Source organism: Rhinolophus ferrumequinum, chromosome 22 (genome assembly GCF_004115265.2).
Source record: "Rhinolophus ferrumequinum isolate MPI-CBG mRhiFer1 chromosome 22, mRhiFer1_v1.p, whole genome shotgun sequence".
Lineage (NCBI taxonomy): Eukaryota > Metazoa > Chordata > Mammalia > Chiroptera > Rhinolophidae > Rhinolophus > Rhinolophus ferrumequinum.
In genome coordinates this window covers 36,128,556-36,147,242 of record NC_046305.1, presented here as the reverse complement: position 1 = coordinate 36,147,242, position 18,687 = coordinate 36,128,556, and the positions used below count along the sequence as shown (strand labels likewise).

Below are 18,687 nucleotides of genomic sequence, written 5' to 3'. Positions count from 1 at the left end.
TATAAATGAAATCATGTAGTGTGTACTTTTTTGTGATGGTTTCTTTTACTCAGTGTTAGTCAGGGCCATATAAAATAATGTTTATAAAACCTTTGTTCATAACAGAAGAAAACGGAAAAAGCCCAAACATCCATCAGTAGTAGAATAGATAAATAAATTGTGGCAAAATCTGATAATACTATACTACGAGTATAATATAAAGTGATAAATACTATAGAGTAATAAAAATGAATGACCTATAGTGATACACAACAACATGGATGAATTATGCAAAACCATAATTTTGAGTAAAAGAATGAAGACAAAGGCAAATATACCATTTGATTATGTTTATATAAAATTCAACACATGGCAAAACTAAATAGTGTTCTACTTAGGGCTACCTATTAGGTAGAAAATCTCCCAAGAAACCAAAGGAATCATTAATATATAATACAAGATATTGGTTACTGCTCAGTGAGAGACATTTAAGAGGCTCTGAAGAATACGAATGTTCTAGCTCTTGGTCTTAGTGGTATGTACATGCTGCACTTGAACATGTGAATGTTTATCTGTATTCACCCCTTTGTGTATGCTATATTTTTCATTGTTTAAATTGCAGATTCCAAGGACACGAAACCAGACATTTCAATTAACTAGGTTAAGATGGCACCAAGAAATCTGGGTTTTTATCAAGTTCCCGTGGTGATTCTGATAAAAGTAGTCACCTGAAGCCCACACTTCAAGTGCTACTTATTATTTCTATGGGTTTAAACTCTTCATCTTTGGAACTTGGGATTTCAAAAAGAGCTATGTGATTAAAGTAGGAAGTTTATAATAAATCAACACACAACTCTTGCAATTTCAGAAATTGTCACTTTACTATACAAAAAGACTAAATATTTACAAAAGAAGATCAAAAGAAGTTGCATTTTTAGATCACACTAGGAAAGTTACACAAGCATCAAACAACGTCATAAAACTTCTCCGTACCATGTCAGTACCATCCAGAAAAATCCAGTCAACCATTATACCACAGATTGAAGTATTTAGTACCTGAAAGTCAACCCAGTGGCCTCCTGGTTTATCATTTGCCTATAAAAATATAACACCCTGGCATCTTTACAAACATGAAGTTGTTATCAATGAACTTTATAGGAATAAAATTTTGTTAAAGGAAATTAAATATAAAAAGATGACATAGGTCAGCTGCCAGTTGCTATTAATGTTAAATATTTTTTAAGATGCATTAAGTTATAACAATCAGTCCAGGCAATACTGTTTAGTTATTTTAGAGATCTGACTATAGAGTGTTGCTATTCCAAGCAATCTTGCTATGGCAAACTTCATTTTACATATATACAGATCATGTTATTGCATATACACATCAAGGAACTATTCCAATCATCATATCTTCATCGTCGTGCCTATTTTTTAGGCAGAAAGTTTTCATTTGGCTTCTTGCTCACAGCAACAAGTGTCGTAGGCAGCCATTTCTTTCCAGGAGTTCACTATATTCAGGAAAGTCTGCATTCTCAGTTTGTTGTTTTCTTCGTGAAATGATGAGCAGTATTGAGGATTAGAACTGATAAATAGTGTCTCTGGTCAAACATTTCAAACATTAGCTACACTTTTGATTTCTGTGCTTCTACAAGACTGTATGACCCCTTCATGTTGGCTTTTCTAGCAAAGTAAATGATCATTCCAATGGCGGGTATCATTAAGGAGGATGCACAATAGAGCACAAGAAGTTCCGGAGAAAAATAGTCCTTGTTATTTTCTCTTCCTGGAAAATAACAAAATGGATGCAATTAATGTCTAGTACAAAAAGAAACTGTGTAATAATAATATTTACATGTTTTATTTTAATAGTACAACTCATTCTCTAAAGAGACATGAATCAAAGCAGTGATAAGGGCCCATAGGACCCAACATGCACATTCTTCTGAATTATCCAAATAACTACTTGGTAGTTGCTATGGTCATGGTGGGTCATGACGACAGTTGTTGACTTCCACAAACTTGGATTCAAATGCATTCAGGTTCAATTGTAGAATGAAAAGAAGGGTGCAATGTTTTAGGGCTCATTTTTAAGAGCAAACATTGGAGAGCAGTGTTTGCTTTGAGAAATACAAATATCTACTAAAGAACTAGGACTCTGATCACCACGAATTGAAATGACTCATCAGTTATCCAAGAAAATCCTGTAACTTCTGGAGTATAGCCATATATTCAAACACCATATATAAGAGAGTAAGAGAAAGAATTCTTACCAATGGCTTTTTCAGAGATATATAGAAAACTATATTTTGTATCTCTAAAGTATCATCTCTTAATAAACTGAAGTTCTTTGGAGAGTATCATATTTTAGCATAAATGTTACTTACTCAAAGAGGCATTCTCTGACCCGCATAGCTCTACCACAGTTTGTGATTAAACATTTGTTTGTACAATGATCTATTAAATTTGATTTCCTCCGACAGACTATAAGTTACATAAGGACTTGTACCTATTTTCTTTTTGATCCACCACTGAATAACAAGTACCTAGCTCACTACTTGGAGCAGTTGGTACCCAATACAGATTTTTTGAATAGTAATACATTTTTTTCTTTCTACATCCTATCATTTTGTCATTTAGTTGTCAATTGGGTATTTTCAATTTAATATATATTATCTTTTGCTTTCAGTTTTCCCCTCAAGCATTTCCAACAAAACACAAATTTGCGGCTGAGTCGGTTACAGAGCTACCTTCAAATACAATTTTCTATTAGCTGTATAAACACTGAAAATCCACAAGACTCCCAACTAGTTCTATTATTGGCGTACATTTAAGCCAACAGAAAACAAAATGAAAATAATTTTAAAACTCAGCTAAATACAAAGGAAAAGTAGTTCAAAATACCCAGGAACAATATCAGTTTCTTGTCTCCATTTATTTCTAGTTATTTTAAACCATATTTAATTTGAAGGCCTGAATTTCTAGCTGAGTGCCTAACATGCACATTTAAGTAATAAGTGAAAAATGGCAAATATATGTTAGTAATTTAATAAAGAAATTAGAAAAGACAACATGTGACAAAAAAAGAATTAAAAAGTGGAGGAGATTTTATATGTCTTTAAAGAGAATCAGTAACTACAAACAAAATTACAAAAATGTTAGGAGTCTGATTTCCTGGGGCTAAGCTTAATTAAAGATGGCCTGGAGGCATCAAGGATAAAAGGAAATAGGAATGAATGAATGAGTGAATGAATGAATTTCAACGTACTGATAACTGAGATCTCAATCCGTCCAGAATCATCCCCAGCCTCATTGGAAGCACTGATTACATACACCCCTGTATCATTTTGAGTGACACGATACAAGGTAAATGTCCCATTCTTTGAACACATAGTAATGTCATTGGCCACACCAACTCTTTTCAGGGTAATCACTGCAGGCGGATGACTAAAAGTTTTACATGTAATTGTGATATTATCCCCTTCTTTAACATTTCTAGAAGGATGTATTGATATTGTCATGTTTCGAGGAGGTACTGTGAAGACAGAAAACATAGGGTAAATCTTGTAATCTTGAAAAATTGGGGCAGATGAGTAAAATTTTACCCATTTTCTGACCTAGCTTCAAATTATCTTTACATTAACAAGTGGTTGCTAAGTCTGATAGCCAAGTGCCAGAGGCTGTTAAGAGGGTTGCATTTATTTTCAGTAGCTTCATTCCAACTATGGCTTCCAATCCAAGTGGAAGCTCATTAGCACACGAGGAGTGAGAGACTGATTAGAAAAGGCTGAGATATTCTGCTTACACCAGTAAGACCAACAGCTCTTACTGTGCATTCACAAGAGGGCTTAGAAGATTAAGGGGCCCCTGAAGTTCCGCTGGTGAGACCATTGCCTCTCTCCCTCTCTCTCCATCAGAATAGTGTAGAATGGGCAAGGGGCTTGGATTTTTAAGGAGGCAATTCTGCAGTTTAGAGATTCTTTTATGTTATTTTTGCATCGAGATGGCCACTCCTGATTATTATCCTGAAAATCGTCAATCCAAAAAAAATGCAGTTATTCCATGTTCAGAGAATAGCATTGTCTTCCCTTAGGAAAGAAAAGGGTCTGGATAGAACCCTTCTTTTTCCATGTGCCAATCCTATTTCTTTTGTTTCCTTGTAACCCCCCAGGGAAAGATTTTGAAAATATGTTTAAACACTTAGGATATACAAGACCTCAGAGACCAATGATGAATTGTCAACTTTGAAAAAAGCAAATAGGAACTCTGCACTCACCAATGATTAATGTCAACTTCCTGGCTAAACTCCATAGGATAGAGCAGCTGTGCATTATTATTTTAGGAAACATTAAGAAATAATCACAATCAACATGGCACTCAGCTCCATTTTGCCAACTCATTCATCTAATCCTAAAAATTCTTTACAGTCCACCAAACTTCTGACCTATTATTAAAAATAATGAAAAACAAAAACAAAAAACTAACTAACCTTTAACATCAAGTGTTATACTTGTTAATTGGAAGCCAATCTCATTTTTAGATTCACATTCGTACACTCCCGCATCCTCTAACTGGGCCTTGTGGATGGTATATGCACCATTTGTAGACTTTAGCACTGTGTCTCCTGCCTCTGCTTTTTTCTTCAGGATTATCCAAGTTTGGGGAACATTTCCACATGTACAGAAGATAGTGACAGTGTCTCCTTCCTTGACGCTCTCAGAAGGAAAAGCTGTAAGATTTATATCTTTTGGAGCAACTGTAAAGAGAATTTAAAAGGCACCTCCGATTGAATGAAATATAAACTACCAAGATCAAGAAATTAAGCTGTGCAAAGGTGGCTTTCTTACAATCCTTAAAGACCACAACTACCATTAACTAAATGCTAGGCACTGGGCTAAGTGCTTGGCATACAACATGTCTATTAATACACAACCCATGGAAGGAGGTACCCTATCCCCATTTCATAAGTGAGATTCCCCTTAAGTTTATCTATTTTTCTGACTTGATTTGAGATTCTTTGCTTAAGCAGAGCGACAGTACCATGATATCCATTCTCACGGCTTTTTTTTAAGGTTGTTCATTGCTCTTCCAAGATTCTTCCCATAAAATACAAATTATCATTGAGATGAGGTAACAAGAAAATCACTAATAGCATAGTGGAAATTATACAAGGAGTAAGAGAGGAAATGAGAGTGCCAGTGAAGAAAAGGGAAAGTATGGAGAAAATCCAAATTGATCACTTCATGGGTTTGCCCACAACCTCCTATGGCTTCACCTGTCAACTAGGAATTGTTATATTCTCAGTCTTGGCTCTCCATCCTGGAGAGAGCGTCTGGATCTGATAACTTAATCCACTTTAGTGGTTCTGTGCCATCACACTGATGAATCAGAGGGCACAGTCACTGCTACTCTGTTAAGAATTTACAAATGGTTTAAGTGTCTTCTTAGACTTCTAAGCAAATACTAGCAGGCGCCTTGTGAGATTACCACTGAGAGTCCAATTCAGCCAGATATGGTGGTTTTAACCCTCTTTCTATCCTTATTTCAACACAATAATCATTGCCTTGTAAGTATAACTGGAAGTCCTGGCACAGTTCCTAGGGCTAGCATTCCACTTGAGGTTAAAAGAATTTTAGGATAATTGATTTGGAATAATGGTTCATTAGAAAGTATTATTCCAGGCACTTCGCATGTGTAGAAGAAACATCATGAACTCTTCAAAACCCTCAATATATTTTTGTTTTAGCAAAAATTTTGTTTTTAAATTGGACATTGTTCAAAAGCAGTAACACAACCAAAATAATACCAGCAATAATAACTCATTAATCACACTTTCCTTTCTTTGGATAATTAATTTAACCTCTTTTCTACTTATTCCAGCCTGGTTAATCCTTTCACACAAGTAAGTACCAGAATTTTCCATTTTTGTAGAAAGTAAGGTAAGAATCGTATTCTTAGAAAGTGCTGTAGATCCTCATTATTTAGCTGCCTGCTCCACAGAATGTTTACAGCTGGGAGGCCATTGCTAGAGCATGTCATATTCACAGAACTGCCTTTCTCCAAGATGGAGAAAGGCTGACCAAAATTGTTGTATTCCTGGGGGCAACTGAAAAGGGCAGGGACACTGCTAGCTTGAACCCTTATACCTTGAATTCCAAAGAGTTTTAATTATGTCGCAAAACTGGACTATAAATTCTGTGCATTAGAACAGTTTATAAACCTTGATAACCACCAAAGGAAGTTTCTGTCCCCATTTACTTTAGCAGATACAGAATGATGGAAAGTAGAATATGGACACATAATGGGTATTTTCTAATGGAAATAAGTTCTGTAGAAACTCTTGCTACCAAAAAATGGTTGATCAATGATTGTGTGCATTGACATTTATGGTACGTTAAACATGACCACAAATTATTTGAAGCGCTTGTGAATAGGCAGGGTCCTTTTTTCCACCCCTTGAATCTAGGCTGGCCTTGTGACTCACTTTGATCAATATAACATGGAAGAAGTAACACTCTAAGCCTAAGCCTTTCATTATCACCTTCCTGAAACACTGTGCTCTGGTGACTAAACCTAGGCCACCTTCCTTGAGGGTAAGACAGCACATGGGGAAAGGGAGGCCCAGACATCCCAGAAAGGGTCTCCGACACGTAAGTGAGGCCATCTGGGACCCGCATCCCCTGCTGACCTGCCAACTGACTGAAAATGCATGAGTGAGTTCATATGAAACCATATGAGCAGACAAACTGTCCATGCGACCCCTTCCAAAATTGCCAACTCATAGAATTATAGGCTAATAAATGGTTGTTTTAAGGCTTGGAGTGGTTTGTTATAATAATCATTATTTTGACATTTCTTTTCAGTTTTTTAGAGGTTTTAACTATTAACTTCATGTTAATTATTTCCTGGCAAATATAGAGAAATCCTTATTAAAATGTGGATACGTCACACATACACTTACCATTAACATGAAGTGTCTGTGTACTCTGCCTCTGTTTGAGCTCAAATTCCATTTCATCAATATGTAACTTAGCTCGACAAACAAGAACTTTTCCAGTATCTTCAGTGGTGGGGATGAAGGTCATTTCCAAACTTTTGGTCTCTAGGGATTTCTTATGCCCGTCCACCAAAAAGGTTTTCTTCTTCATAATACTCTCCCCCTTAAGTAATTCAATCTCCAGACGATCTGAAGGATACACATTAGGAACCTTGCAGCTTATATTGATCAGGTTTCCATCCACTAGTAGACTACTCATCTCAATTTCTGGATCTCTAGAGAATGCTGCAAATATCAAAGAAAAATAATGTTCATGTGTGACTCTCAATAGAAAAACAAAAGTAATCTCTATTAAATGCAAAGGTCTCAAAATGACAGTTTTAACTCACCTGGGATAGGATGATCACCAATATAGAAATAATGACATTAAGTATAAATATTTATTGAAAAAAATAAAATATTTTTGATATTAAATATAAATAATGCTGGAAACAAAAATTACTTAGTACATGAAATAATAAGTAATAAATATACTTATTTTTCTCTTCTTATTGATGATGCAATCTTGCTGACAGCCTGGACTGATCTTTTCAAAGGACACATGAGCTTCCACCATCTTATTTACTAACTATATATTTTAAATGTTTTAAATATTTGCCATGATGTACTGCATATATATTAGTATGTTGTATTTCATTATCTCAGTCTTCAAAACAGCCTGATAAATGGATATTATTTAACTTATTTTACAACTAAGAAAAACTTACAGAGAACTTGTTTTATAGCTAAGAAAATGTATAAAACTTATAGAAGCTAAGAGGCTTTCATTAGGCATTCATTAGGTACCTATAAGTTGAGATCAGATCACTGAGTTGAGATCAGAACCCATATTTCTCTGAGCTCAGAGCCCATACTTGGTTTCATAGAGCTGTGCATCCTCTCCGTATCAAATAAGACCCACAGGACACTTCTCAATTTAGATATTTTAATTTCCAATGGCCAGGTTTAGATGGAAAGTTTTAAATTAAACATTTTTCATACATCACTTGTAGTTAAGAAAAACCTGTAAGAGATTTGGATTCTAAATAATATTTATAATACATCTTCTACAGATCAATAAAATGAGAATAAAATGGTTATCAAGAGCAAGAGCAATGCTAATTTTTTTTTCCTTAAGTAAAATGTTAAAGTGATACATTCTCAAATATTTCTATACTGCAATAAGACTTCACTGCTGGTTCTCTTTTTCTATTGGAAATGTGCCTTCATCAGCAGATCCTGGACTCTGGGTAATATGATAACATGATGAAATTTACCCTTCTTTTGAGAGATTCAGATTCCTTTACAGGTATATTCTAACTCATTGCGAACAAATCCTGAAGGGTAACACAAGTTTTCTGGTAGAAAATCTCTACAATGTGTTCTCTTGAATTCTGCTGAATAAGACAAGGCAGAGTAACCCTCTCAAAGAAATAACTATGGTCACTTTGCATATTTCGTCCCTCACTCATTATAAAATGAGGAACTCCAGTAATGTCAAATTCATGGATTTAAGGTTGTAAAGGATTCTTATTAAGGTGACAAGAACAGCAAGAAAAAGTGTAGTATATATACTCGTATGTAGTTAAATCAATATTGAGATCTAGTGCTATCTCCTGGTTCTGCTTTCACCTGAGCTGCTGCCACTGACCATCTCCTAAGACCACTCTAACTCCCTATCTTCATTTTTGGCTTTCTCCTGCTCCCCGTTTCCTCATTTTTCTCATCCTGTCAATCAGCTTTCCAAGTATGCCTTCAAAACAGTAGGCTTAGGGCACACCCCCATTTCAAATAGCTGATCAGCAGTCATCCCCACCCAGTTATCCAAATGGACACTGACCCCGACTCCTTGCTCACTGCCACCTCTGAACACCCCATATACACAGAGCGGGGATGGGAAGGAAAGGGAGCATGTAGTGTGTTCAAGTGCATCATGAGAGTACTGACAAGACGCAAGCTAAGGACTGTGGATGTTGTGTCCATAAGTAATGTATGCCTAAGATGTAGGCCAAGTAAGTTGCATGAAAAATTCTGGTTCAGAGATTTAGGAAAACCATTCACAATGCGAAATTCCCTTTCTAAACACAGGGATCTCATCGTATATCACAGATTCGTATTATGTTGTTTTCCAATGGAATTGAACAAAAGTGAACAATTCTGAAAGTACTTACAGTAGACGTCCACCTTAATTCCCTTTTCCTTTTTCTTATGCCCACAGGTCACGGTGCACAGGTACGAATGTTCATTCTCAAAACTCACAGGGCTCAAGGTCAGTGTGGATGTGGTCCCGTTACTCCTCACCTTTCCACTCAGAGAACTGTCTGTCTGGGTTCTCCAAGAGAAAGATGGAGACTCGCAGCCAGTGACACCACATGTCAACACAACTGAGTCACCAATCTGAGCAGCAATCTGGGGTCCAGGGGAGATCTCAACAGTAAACAGTTTTTCTGGGGGGGAAAAAAGAAAAAGACAAAATGAAGGTAAGATTATTTTCTTCTTTCACCCATTCCAAAATATGGTCTTTTTTTTTTTTGTCTCTTTTTTTTTTTTCTGATTTCCTTTAAGCTAACATCTGTGCCAAGAAAAAATTATTCCTTTCCACCTGGGGACCATCAGGAATGAGACCACATCTTTCAAGAAGTCTGTTGATTTGTTCATTTAATAGAATGAACGGGGATAAAAATGTATCAAGACAGAGGGTAGCATCTTTTTCTCTTTTTATTTAAACTTATTTATTTAAGTGTGTTTTTCCAGGACCCATCAGCTCCAAGTCAAGTAGTTTTTTCAATCTAGTTGTGGAGGGCGCAGCTCACAGTGGCCCATGTGGGGATCAAACTGGCAACATCGTTGTTAAGAGCACGGCGCTTTAGCCAGCTAAGCTAACCGGCTGCCCCAGTGGCATCCTTTTATAACAATAATTCAGTCTCTTCTCAAATATAGTTTATCAAATCCCTGTAATAGTGGACAACAGCTCAAATAATTTAAGAGGTTCCACTGTGTCAAACATTGTGGAAACCACTTTACATATACTGGGGGTGCCAAAAAAATGTATACAAGTGGACACTTTGGTCAGCGTTGCTCAAGCAATAGTTTGCCATAATCAGAAGTGTCTGGACGCTGATGGTAACCACTTTGAGCACCTCTTGTAACTGCAGAAGTCAAATGTGACTTGTATTCATCTTTTGATATCGGTATATATTGAGCATTACTATTTTATTACAGCTTTTTCTTTTCTTAAAAAGTGTATACATTTTTTTGGCACTCTCTGTGTTATCACATTTAATCCTCACCCCAACTTCATGAACTGATACTATTAATTCTTCTCTTCCTCTTCTTTCTCCTTCTTAAGGAAATTTAGGCTTAGAAATGCTAAATAACTTTATCTAGATTACAAGTGGCAAAATGAAGACTTGAAGTCAAGTGGCTTTGATTCAAGATCCCAGCTTTTCAGTTGCTTGAACAACTAAATCAAGTCATCTTCACGTGGAGATAAAAGATCTAAGAGAGGTACCAAAAAAAAAATCTACAAAGCCAAAATATGTCTTCTAATTAGGTACAATACCCATAATGGACCAGTGCTTAGAGCTTCTGTACCAACAATGTAAAATTATACCATTGAAAGTCACACACAATCACACTGAAAGCGAAGTCAAAGTCTAAGCATTAAAGTGATACATAAGCCACCTCTAAAATTTGTTTGATGAAATATAAAAATACTTTACAATTAATTCAAGGGCTGACAGCAGATGGAAGGGCAAACTCTTAAGTCTCAAACATACAGGAAAGCTGTTTGGCTGCCAGTGGTATTATCTCTGCTGGGCACACAGGCTGCTTTGAGATGACTGCCATCTAGGGAGAAAGGGAATCCCAAATCTCCACTCTCTTTTCCCCTGAAGAAACCCGCAGTGGTGGGCAACTCTGAAAGTGACAGATGAGACTCCACAGAAAATCATGAAAATCGTCCTCATAAATAGCAGGCTGGGGATGGAAGAAAGAAATCTCAACATACGAATAACCCAAATATACCACATTGTGCAGGGTTCTTATCTGAACCAGAACTATTTTTCTCAGTTTGGTTTATCCAATTGTGACATTATAGTATCTTCCAAAGAAGGCTTTCCTCAAATTACTGCAATAAACCGATATGCTATTAGATTTTGAAAGAGACAGATCATTCAGAACAATTCTCAGAGTTTCTGAATTCCTTATATGTTAGTGTGAGAACAGGGAACTTTAAAAACACAGCCACTTCCTGCATGTGAACAATTCTCAGAACTCCCCCCCCTCTTTTTTTTTTTTTTTTACAGTGGCTGAGCATGTTATGAAGTGAATTTGTGGCTTTTGCAGAATAACTATTAGGTAACTGAAAGGTCCTTTGAAGGTGCAATTCTCTCTTCAGTACTTAAGGATATTAGTATCCTGTGATGCAAAATGCAAAACAAGAATGCATTTCCCATAACACATTTCCTTCTCTCTGAAATGGGATACAGCTTTTTATGGGGTGGAGTTATCCAGGATGGATGATTAGCTTTACATGCTTTTATTAGTGTAATATCTTTCCTGATCTCTTGAGAATGCTAATCCAACATCCAACAGAGTTCATCTACTGAAGTTGAGTTAGAATTTTATTTGTTTAACCATACAAGTTTAAATGTCCTGTTTCCATATTTTAAAAATTTGTGTTGCCCACGTTTACAGTTTATTCATCCTACACTTACTGAGCACCTATTATGTGGCAGACACTCAAATGTTAAAAGTATGAGTAAGATGAATATATAATTGTGCTGAAGTACATGACAATCAGATGGGTCATCAATAAAACTTAAGGAAGAAATTTTGGCATTGACGCTGTTTCACTATTGCTAAAATCCCAACGACAGCATCTTTATCATTCCTTTTTCACATTCTACTTACCTTGAACAATTAATTCCACTTCTTTCACATTTTTCCCAACCAGGTTAACTCCTTCACAAACATAAATTCCAGAATCTTCCATCCTCATAGCAATCAAAGTGAGAGTTGCATTCTCAGAAAGGAGCTGTAGGCTCCCATTGTCTAATTTCTTGCTCCAGAAAATCTGTGGAGCTGGTAGACCTTCACTGGTACATGTCATTGTCACAGAGCCACTTTCTTGCAGCCTCGTGGAGGGATTCACAGAGATAACTGTGTTCTTGGGTGAGACTGAAAAGGCAGGGCACAATATTAATAATTGCTAAGCATCATCTTGATTCAACAATCATAATGTGTTTCTCTCAGACTGTATTTATGTGCTTCCACAAATTTGACAAACTTACTCTGTCAAATTAGTATAAAGAATCACGGAGACATAAAACTTAGTCAATCCAGGGTCTGACTAATTTGATTGAGTTATTTTGTTGATGATTGGTGTTTTCAGATGGCCATAGATACTCAGAAATTAAGACTCTTAATGTGATTCAATTTTCCAGATGAGATAGGAGTCTCATCTCAGTATCCTTGCCAAGTGTTCATTTAAGTCAGCTTTGACACTTATGGTGTATCACTGCCTTACAAAACAGTCCATTTGATTTTGGACAGCTCTAATTATTAGAACATTTTCTCCAGACTAAGCTGAAATCTACCTCTTGGTAACTACCATGTTTCCCAGAAAATAAGAGCTAGCTGCACAATCAGCTATAATGCATCTTTTGGAGCAAAAAATTAATATAAGACCTGGTATTATATATCATATCATATCATATCATATCATATCATATCATATCATAACATATCATATCATATCATATTAAAGACCTGGTCTTATAGTAAAATAAGACAGGGTCTTATATTAATTTTTGCTCCAAAAGACGCATTACAGCTGATTGTCCAGCTAGGTCTTATTTTCGGGGAAACACAGTAACTTTTACACATTGGTCATAGTTCAGTCCTTTGCTGCTACAGAATAAGTTAAATCCCTTTCCACATGACTGTTTTTCCAAATATTTAATTATAGCTCTCTTTTCCAAGCTTTGTATTCTCTAGGAAAACTATCCCTTCTCTTAACTATTCTTTTCAAAATATTGATAAAATTCTTTCCATCTCATTCTCTTTCAGCTAAACATGCTGTTTGGCAATACTCCTTTTCAATGTGGTGTTCAGAGTCGAACACAGCATTTTAGTCTAGAACAGAGCACAGTGAATCCACTCCTACACAATTCTGGGACTATAAGACTGTCTCAAATCCCCTGGCAGTCTCAGGGAGTGTGAAGGTAATCAAACCTCATCTCCACTCTCGCACCCAATGCATGTGTGTATGTGTGAACACATGCACACACACAGAATAAGTGCTCACTTTGTAAAATCTCTACACCTTGATATTTCAAAGCATATTATAAAAGTTTACAAACATAATTAAAAGTTGTATCATTTGAGCCTATTTCCTACTATGCAATCAGGTGGTATTATTATTTCCCTTTCATAGACTGGGAAATAAAGAAATTAAGTGACCTAAATTCATATGGTGATGGAGCCAGAACTTAAGCTCAAGCATTCTTAACCCAAATCCAGTGCTCTTTTCATTGAATTATGCTGTTGACAAATATTATGTTTTCAACGAATAAAAGCGGAATAAAACAAGTTTCTTCTTGACTTTAGCTGTTAAGTGTATTGCTGTATACATCCAAAACAAAATTCCCTTAAAGACTAGCCCACATCACACAAGCACTTACTGTAGACTTGCAGCTTTTTTGTGGTCTCCCTTTCGCGGGGCTCACCATCAATTTCATCAATATGTAATTTAGCTTGGCAAGCAAGCTCTTTTCCAGTATCCTCATTGGTAGGAGTGAAGGTTACTTCCAAACTCTTGGTTTCCAGAGACTTTGTCTCCATAGGCTCCAGAAATTCCTCATTTTTCAAGTGACGGTCGCCCTTCCACATCTCTATCTCCAGCCTGTCAAATGGGTAAACATCAGGGACCAAACACTTGACTGTGATTGGCTTTCCAACCTCCAGAGGGCCACTCAAATGAATCTCTGGGTCCTTAGGAAAAGCTGCAAAGGTCAAACAAACAATGAGTGGGCTTTTCACTCATGTTGTGTAAGGTCCCTCACTGCTTTAACACAATGCAAATCAAATCTAATGTTTTTCTTAAAGCAGTCTTGATTCATTGTTTAAATAGCCTTTTATGGTTTGGGTAGGTACATGAATCAGAATCAATCACCTTTCAGTGAGTTCTTCAGTTCTGATCCTGCATGTACTAAGGGTTGCATGTTATTGTAGTAAAAGAAGGGAGAAGCTCATTAAATACTTATAGGTGTCCACCACTTGCCCAAAGTTACACAGCTAATAAATGGTAAATCTGGGAGTTAAATTCAGGATTTCTATTATTCTGTATTTCTACTGCAGATTTATGTTATATCACATTCCTTTATTTTAGTCAGGGCAGATATATTTCCCTTTTACAGATAAGGAAGTGGAAGCTCAAAACATCATTGTAAGGAATAGCTATTGGGCAAGGTATGATAAGAAATGAAAAGAACAATGTTAAATAATTGGCTTCTGGAAATGGTTCCTCTGACAGGAATTGATTCACCAGAAATGCACACCTGTGCAATCTTTAAATTCTGGAAGGCGGATTTGCCTCCTGAAATGCCTAACTCAGTGCCCTAACCAGTACTACACTTGAGCCTTTCCATGCCAAGGGAATACACTATTTCAGTACACCATTACCTCCTTGTGAAAAGGGCTACCTTTTCATTACAAACCTTCATGATAGTGACACATAGACTGGATTCAAGACTGTGTAGTAAGAAGAACACAAATGTCCCAGCTCTAAAGAATATTATAATCAAATGTAGAATGAAGACAGGGCTGTTAAACATAATGAGAGACAGACATATGTAAATAAAAACTTCAGGCAAGATAATTAAAGCCAGAGGGTCTTCATTTCTCTTTTTAAAATCTTCAGCTATTTGGTACTTGTGAGAGACGGCAAAAGAACTGGAAATGTTTTGTTATGTGAAAAAAAACAGTCTTTTTAATTTTTCTACCAATCATTTCTGTCCGTCATATTCTGTAAGAAATGTGCCTGGAATCCACAGAGTTTGCTGTCAGGTAACATAAGAACTTGCTACTTTCCCCTGTATTTACATAAGGGGGCCTTTCAAGGAGCTCAGGAGGCTGCACAGACATACACTGTGCATGTCCAACCAGCATAATTGAAAGCAGCCAGGCCAGGCACAGTTTCTTAGGAAACATTAGGAACACATGGGGTTTGTTGAGGAATCAATTTGAGTTACCGGACAAAGTTGAGCTCCACTATAGCAGAAGGGAAACAACGTAATTATAAGATATTCAAAGGAGGTCTTCATGAGGAGATGACCATAAAGCCTTGCAGCTATTTGGTCTTTCTTTCTCTTTCTTCCTTTCTTTCTTCCTTTCTTTCTTTCTCTTTCTTTCTTTCTTTCTTTCTTTCTTTCTTTCTTTCTTTCTTTCTTTCTTTCTTTCTTTCTTTCTTTCTTTCTTCTTTCTCTCTTTCTCTCTCTCTCTCTCTCTCTCTCTCTCTCTCTCTCTCTCTCTCTCTCTCTCCCTCCCTCCCTCCCTCCCTCCCACCCTCCTTCCCTCTTTCTTTCTTTCTTTCTTTCTTTCTTTCTTTCTTTCTTTCTTTCTTTCTTTCTTTCTTTCTTTCTTTCTTTCTTTTCTTTCTTTACAGAGCAGTCCTCAGTAAACAAAGGCAAGTGATTTACCTCAGGTTAGTCTTTTACTCCTCTTGCTAACTTTATTTGCTGGATTGAGAATGGATTGGGATGTATTTTGGTATAATGATAGACTAGGGGTATTCATTCACAGTCACAAGGCAAATCGAATTCATTATACAAATACCCTTGAGGTTGAGCAGTGGAATATTAAGGGTTAATGATACAAAAAACAAGAACAAAAAATAACTCTTAAATTTATCTATTCCAAAATCAAATGAGTGAACTGTATGGAGATATTTTTCTTATATTTAAGCGGAAAACTTTCATACAGAAGCCAATTACTAAATTTTACATCTCCTGCTTAAATTGAGTCTAAGCACCAAATTGCATAAGAATAAATAAATGGAAAATCCCTGCAGGATAGAATTCATAAATAATTTAGATGCATGCCTAAGTAAACATGTAAGGACATAATCAAATAGAATTTTTTGAAAAATAAAATAAAATAGAGATCTTCATTTTATGGCTAAGAAAACCAAAGCCCAGAAAAGTTGAGTCTTACACATGGTCATCATGTCTGTGGCAGAATTGGAAATAAAAGCCAAGATTTGGGTTCCTGATCTATTGCTAGACTCAGCTGTCTCTAATTTTCTTAGTGCAGTACGTCCTCTAGCCAAGAATCTAGACATTTTTTTCTTTTAAAAATATCATTTAAAAAAACTTATTTTAAAGTAAACGAAAGAAAAATCAAAGATTCTTTAAAGTACTCACAGTAGACGTGCACCTGGATTCCTTTTTCTGCTTTGCTAGTTCCGCAAGTTGCTGTGCACAGGTAAGAGTGCTCATTCCCGAAACTAACAGGATCCATGATCAGCGTGGACATGGTCTCCTCATTTTTCACCTTCCCATTCAGCGGACTGTCTATCTGGGTTCTCCAGGAGAAAGATGGAGACTCACAGCCCGTTGTGCTGCAAGTCAGTGAAATGGAGGCACCGATCTGAGCAACAATTTTGGATTCAGGGGAGATCTCAATTTTAAAAGCTTGAGCTGTAAAGGCAAAAAGAGAAAAGCAAACTTACACTGGTTCATTTAATATTCTACTTTTCTCTGTTCTAGTTGAATGTCCAAAACATGATCTGGCTGATTTCTTTACTAAACGGCTTCGAACCCACTGTAAGGCAGTCAAAAAGTATTAGAGTCACTGCCAAACAAGGTGATGAAATTATCTACAGTTAGAGAACTCTCACTTCTGACTTTGAGCCCCATTTATCAAACTTGTTTTATTATTTGCTAAGCTTGATCTTATTTTCAAGGACAGGAAACTACAGAGATAGACCTTACTAGAGATAGAATGCAATTACTCATTTTACATTGGAAAAAAACGTATCCAAAAAAATAGCAATTTGCAGCTCCAACTATAACATAATGATATACAGCAATACTAAAAAACTCATTAAAAGTTAAATTAAACTAATATTTCCACTGTTTAAAAATCCTAGTACCTCTCTTCACTACTATAGCAAAATTGACTGACGCCAAAATTGGGGCTAAAATGGAATGTGAGCCTTTAGAACAAACCAAGGAGAACTTACAAGCTGCAAACACCATCCAAAGTATATTCAAGGCTCCAAAGATCACGACCATCTTCTTAGGCATTTTAAGTTGCTGCTGTGATGAGAAAATAATGGTTCCAAAACTCTTCTTTCTTTCCCACTTGAAAGTGCCTGGGAAGAGTCTTTAGTTCCTAAAGCCAGTGAGGCTCAGTGAGGAGTGAAATAGAAAGACTGCTCTTTATAAAGGGTCTTGCTGCAGAGGCGGAGGGAAATCCCTTCAAGGGGAAACCCGGAGCAGAGCCAGAAAAAAAGTTTAACTGACACCCAGCCAAGGCCAGTATTAACCCCTTCAGTTGCTCTCAGTCCTAAAACTACTCTGTCTGCCCCATAAAAATGAAACTTCCAAGGCTATAAAATTAAAGCTTTTCCTGATTTTCACTCCAAAATGATATCTTTGCAAGAAAGATATAAGGTAATGCTCATTGCTAAATAAGACTTTCTGAATCCAGTGGGGAAGAGAGACAGAGAAACAGAGAGAGTAAATTATACTCTAGTTTTTGAAGTAGCTAAATAACCACCATGTCATGTGAACTAATTTTTCTCCATGAAGAAGATATATTTTTCAATTCTAAAATAGAGACTAAAGTTTCTCTTACAAGAAAATGAAAAAGGTCCTATCTTTTGACGAGTTATTTTAAAAAAGGGAGACAGTGTAACTTCTTAGTTTCATATTTTTTATTTATAAAATAGTTCCTTAGACAATAAACATCAACTTCCTGAAATAACGGTCATGAGTAGAAAGTAAAGGAATGCTACCAAAACAAGAGAAATCATTTTTTTTTTTTTAATTTCAGAAAAGTGACCAACACGTTGGTTCAACTGCTGGGTAACTGGAAGTCTTTTGCAGACTTAAATGCAAATGTAGGAGTTCATCTGAAGTTGTAGATCTCTTGGACTGTGAGGTTTCACCACAAACATAGTTAAAACATGAAAAAAATTTGTTTTTGTCATATGAGAAGTGATGAAAAACAATTTTATGATCTCCTTCCCCACCGGTGAAATGAGATTTTCAAAGCTGTTTTAAAATGGCTGTTTTAGCCTTGCATACACATAGTTCAAATCTTTGCAAACTGCTTGCGCATCAAAAAAGAAACCGGAATAGCCACTTCCTTGTGTTATACACGTGCAGGCCTACCTTCCCCATTGGACCATCAGTTCCTTTCATGGCTGGGACCAGTTCTTGTTCATCGTCTTATCTACCTCTGTCCTCCAAATACCTAATGCATAGTTTTGCACTTAGTGGATACAAAAAAAATTGCAATAATAAATATTATAAATTAAAATTTGGAAAAGAAACTTACAAAATTCTGGCAATAATATGTAAATACTGCATCAGAAAAATGTTGGATTCTACAAGACAATCACAAACCTCACAGACTAATGGGGATGAGTACAATGAGCAGTG

General features: G+C 36.3%; 1 protein-coding gene across 3 annotated transcripts; it reads right to left on the bottom strand.

Moving 5' to 3' along the window:
* Positions 1-835: 835 nt before the first annotated feature.
* Positions 836-17,485, bottom strand: VCAM1 (vascular cell adhesion molecule 1). Of its 3 annotated transcripts, XM_033093202.1 has the most exons (9): positions 17,262-17,485; positions 16,441-16,716; positions 13,702-14,022; positions 11,930-12,196; positions 9,187-9,462; positions 6,941-7,261; positions 4,469-4,735; positions 3,248-3,514; positions 836-1,765 (listed from the first exon to the last, which is right to left on the bottom strand). In XM_033093202.1, exons 1-9 carry the CDS (start codon positions 17,323-17,325, stop codon positions 1,605-1,607), a joined length of 2,220 nt encoding a protein of 739 aa, XP_032949093.1. In that variant the 5' UTR covers positions 17,326-17,485; the 3' UTR covers positions 836-1,604. The 3 variants fall into 3 exon arrangements, with proteins under 3 accessions (XP_032949093.1, XP_032949094.1, XP_032949095.1); XM_033093203.1 differs by lacking the exon at positions 3,248-3,514 and having other exon boundaries at positions 17,262-17,325; XM_033093204.1 differs by lacking the exons at positions 3,248-3,514; positions 4,469-4,735 and having other exon boundaries at positions 17,262-17,325.
* Positions 17,486-18,687: the final 1,202 nt, after the last annotated feature.

Coding starts and splice junctions, on each gene's coding strand:
- VCAM1 (XM_033093202.1), bottom strand. CDS start 17,325: ATGCCTAAGAAGATGGTCGTGATCTTTGGAGCCTTGAATATACTTTGG. Junction 3,515..4,468: donor TATAACACTTGATGTTAAAG/GTTAGTTAGTTT, acceptor CTGTCTTCACAG/TACCTCCTCGAAACATGACA. Junction 1,766..3,247: donor GATTGAGATCTCAGTTATCA/GTACGTTGAAAT, acceptor GTTATTTTCCAG/GAAGAGAAAATAACAAGGAC.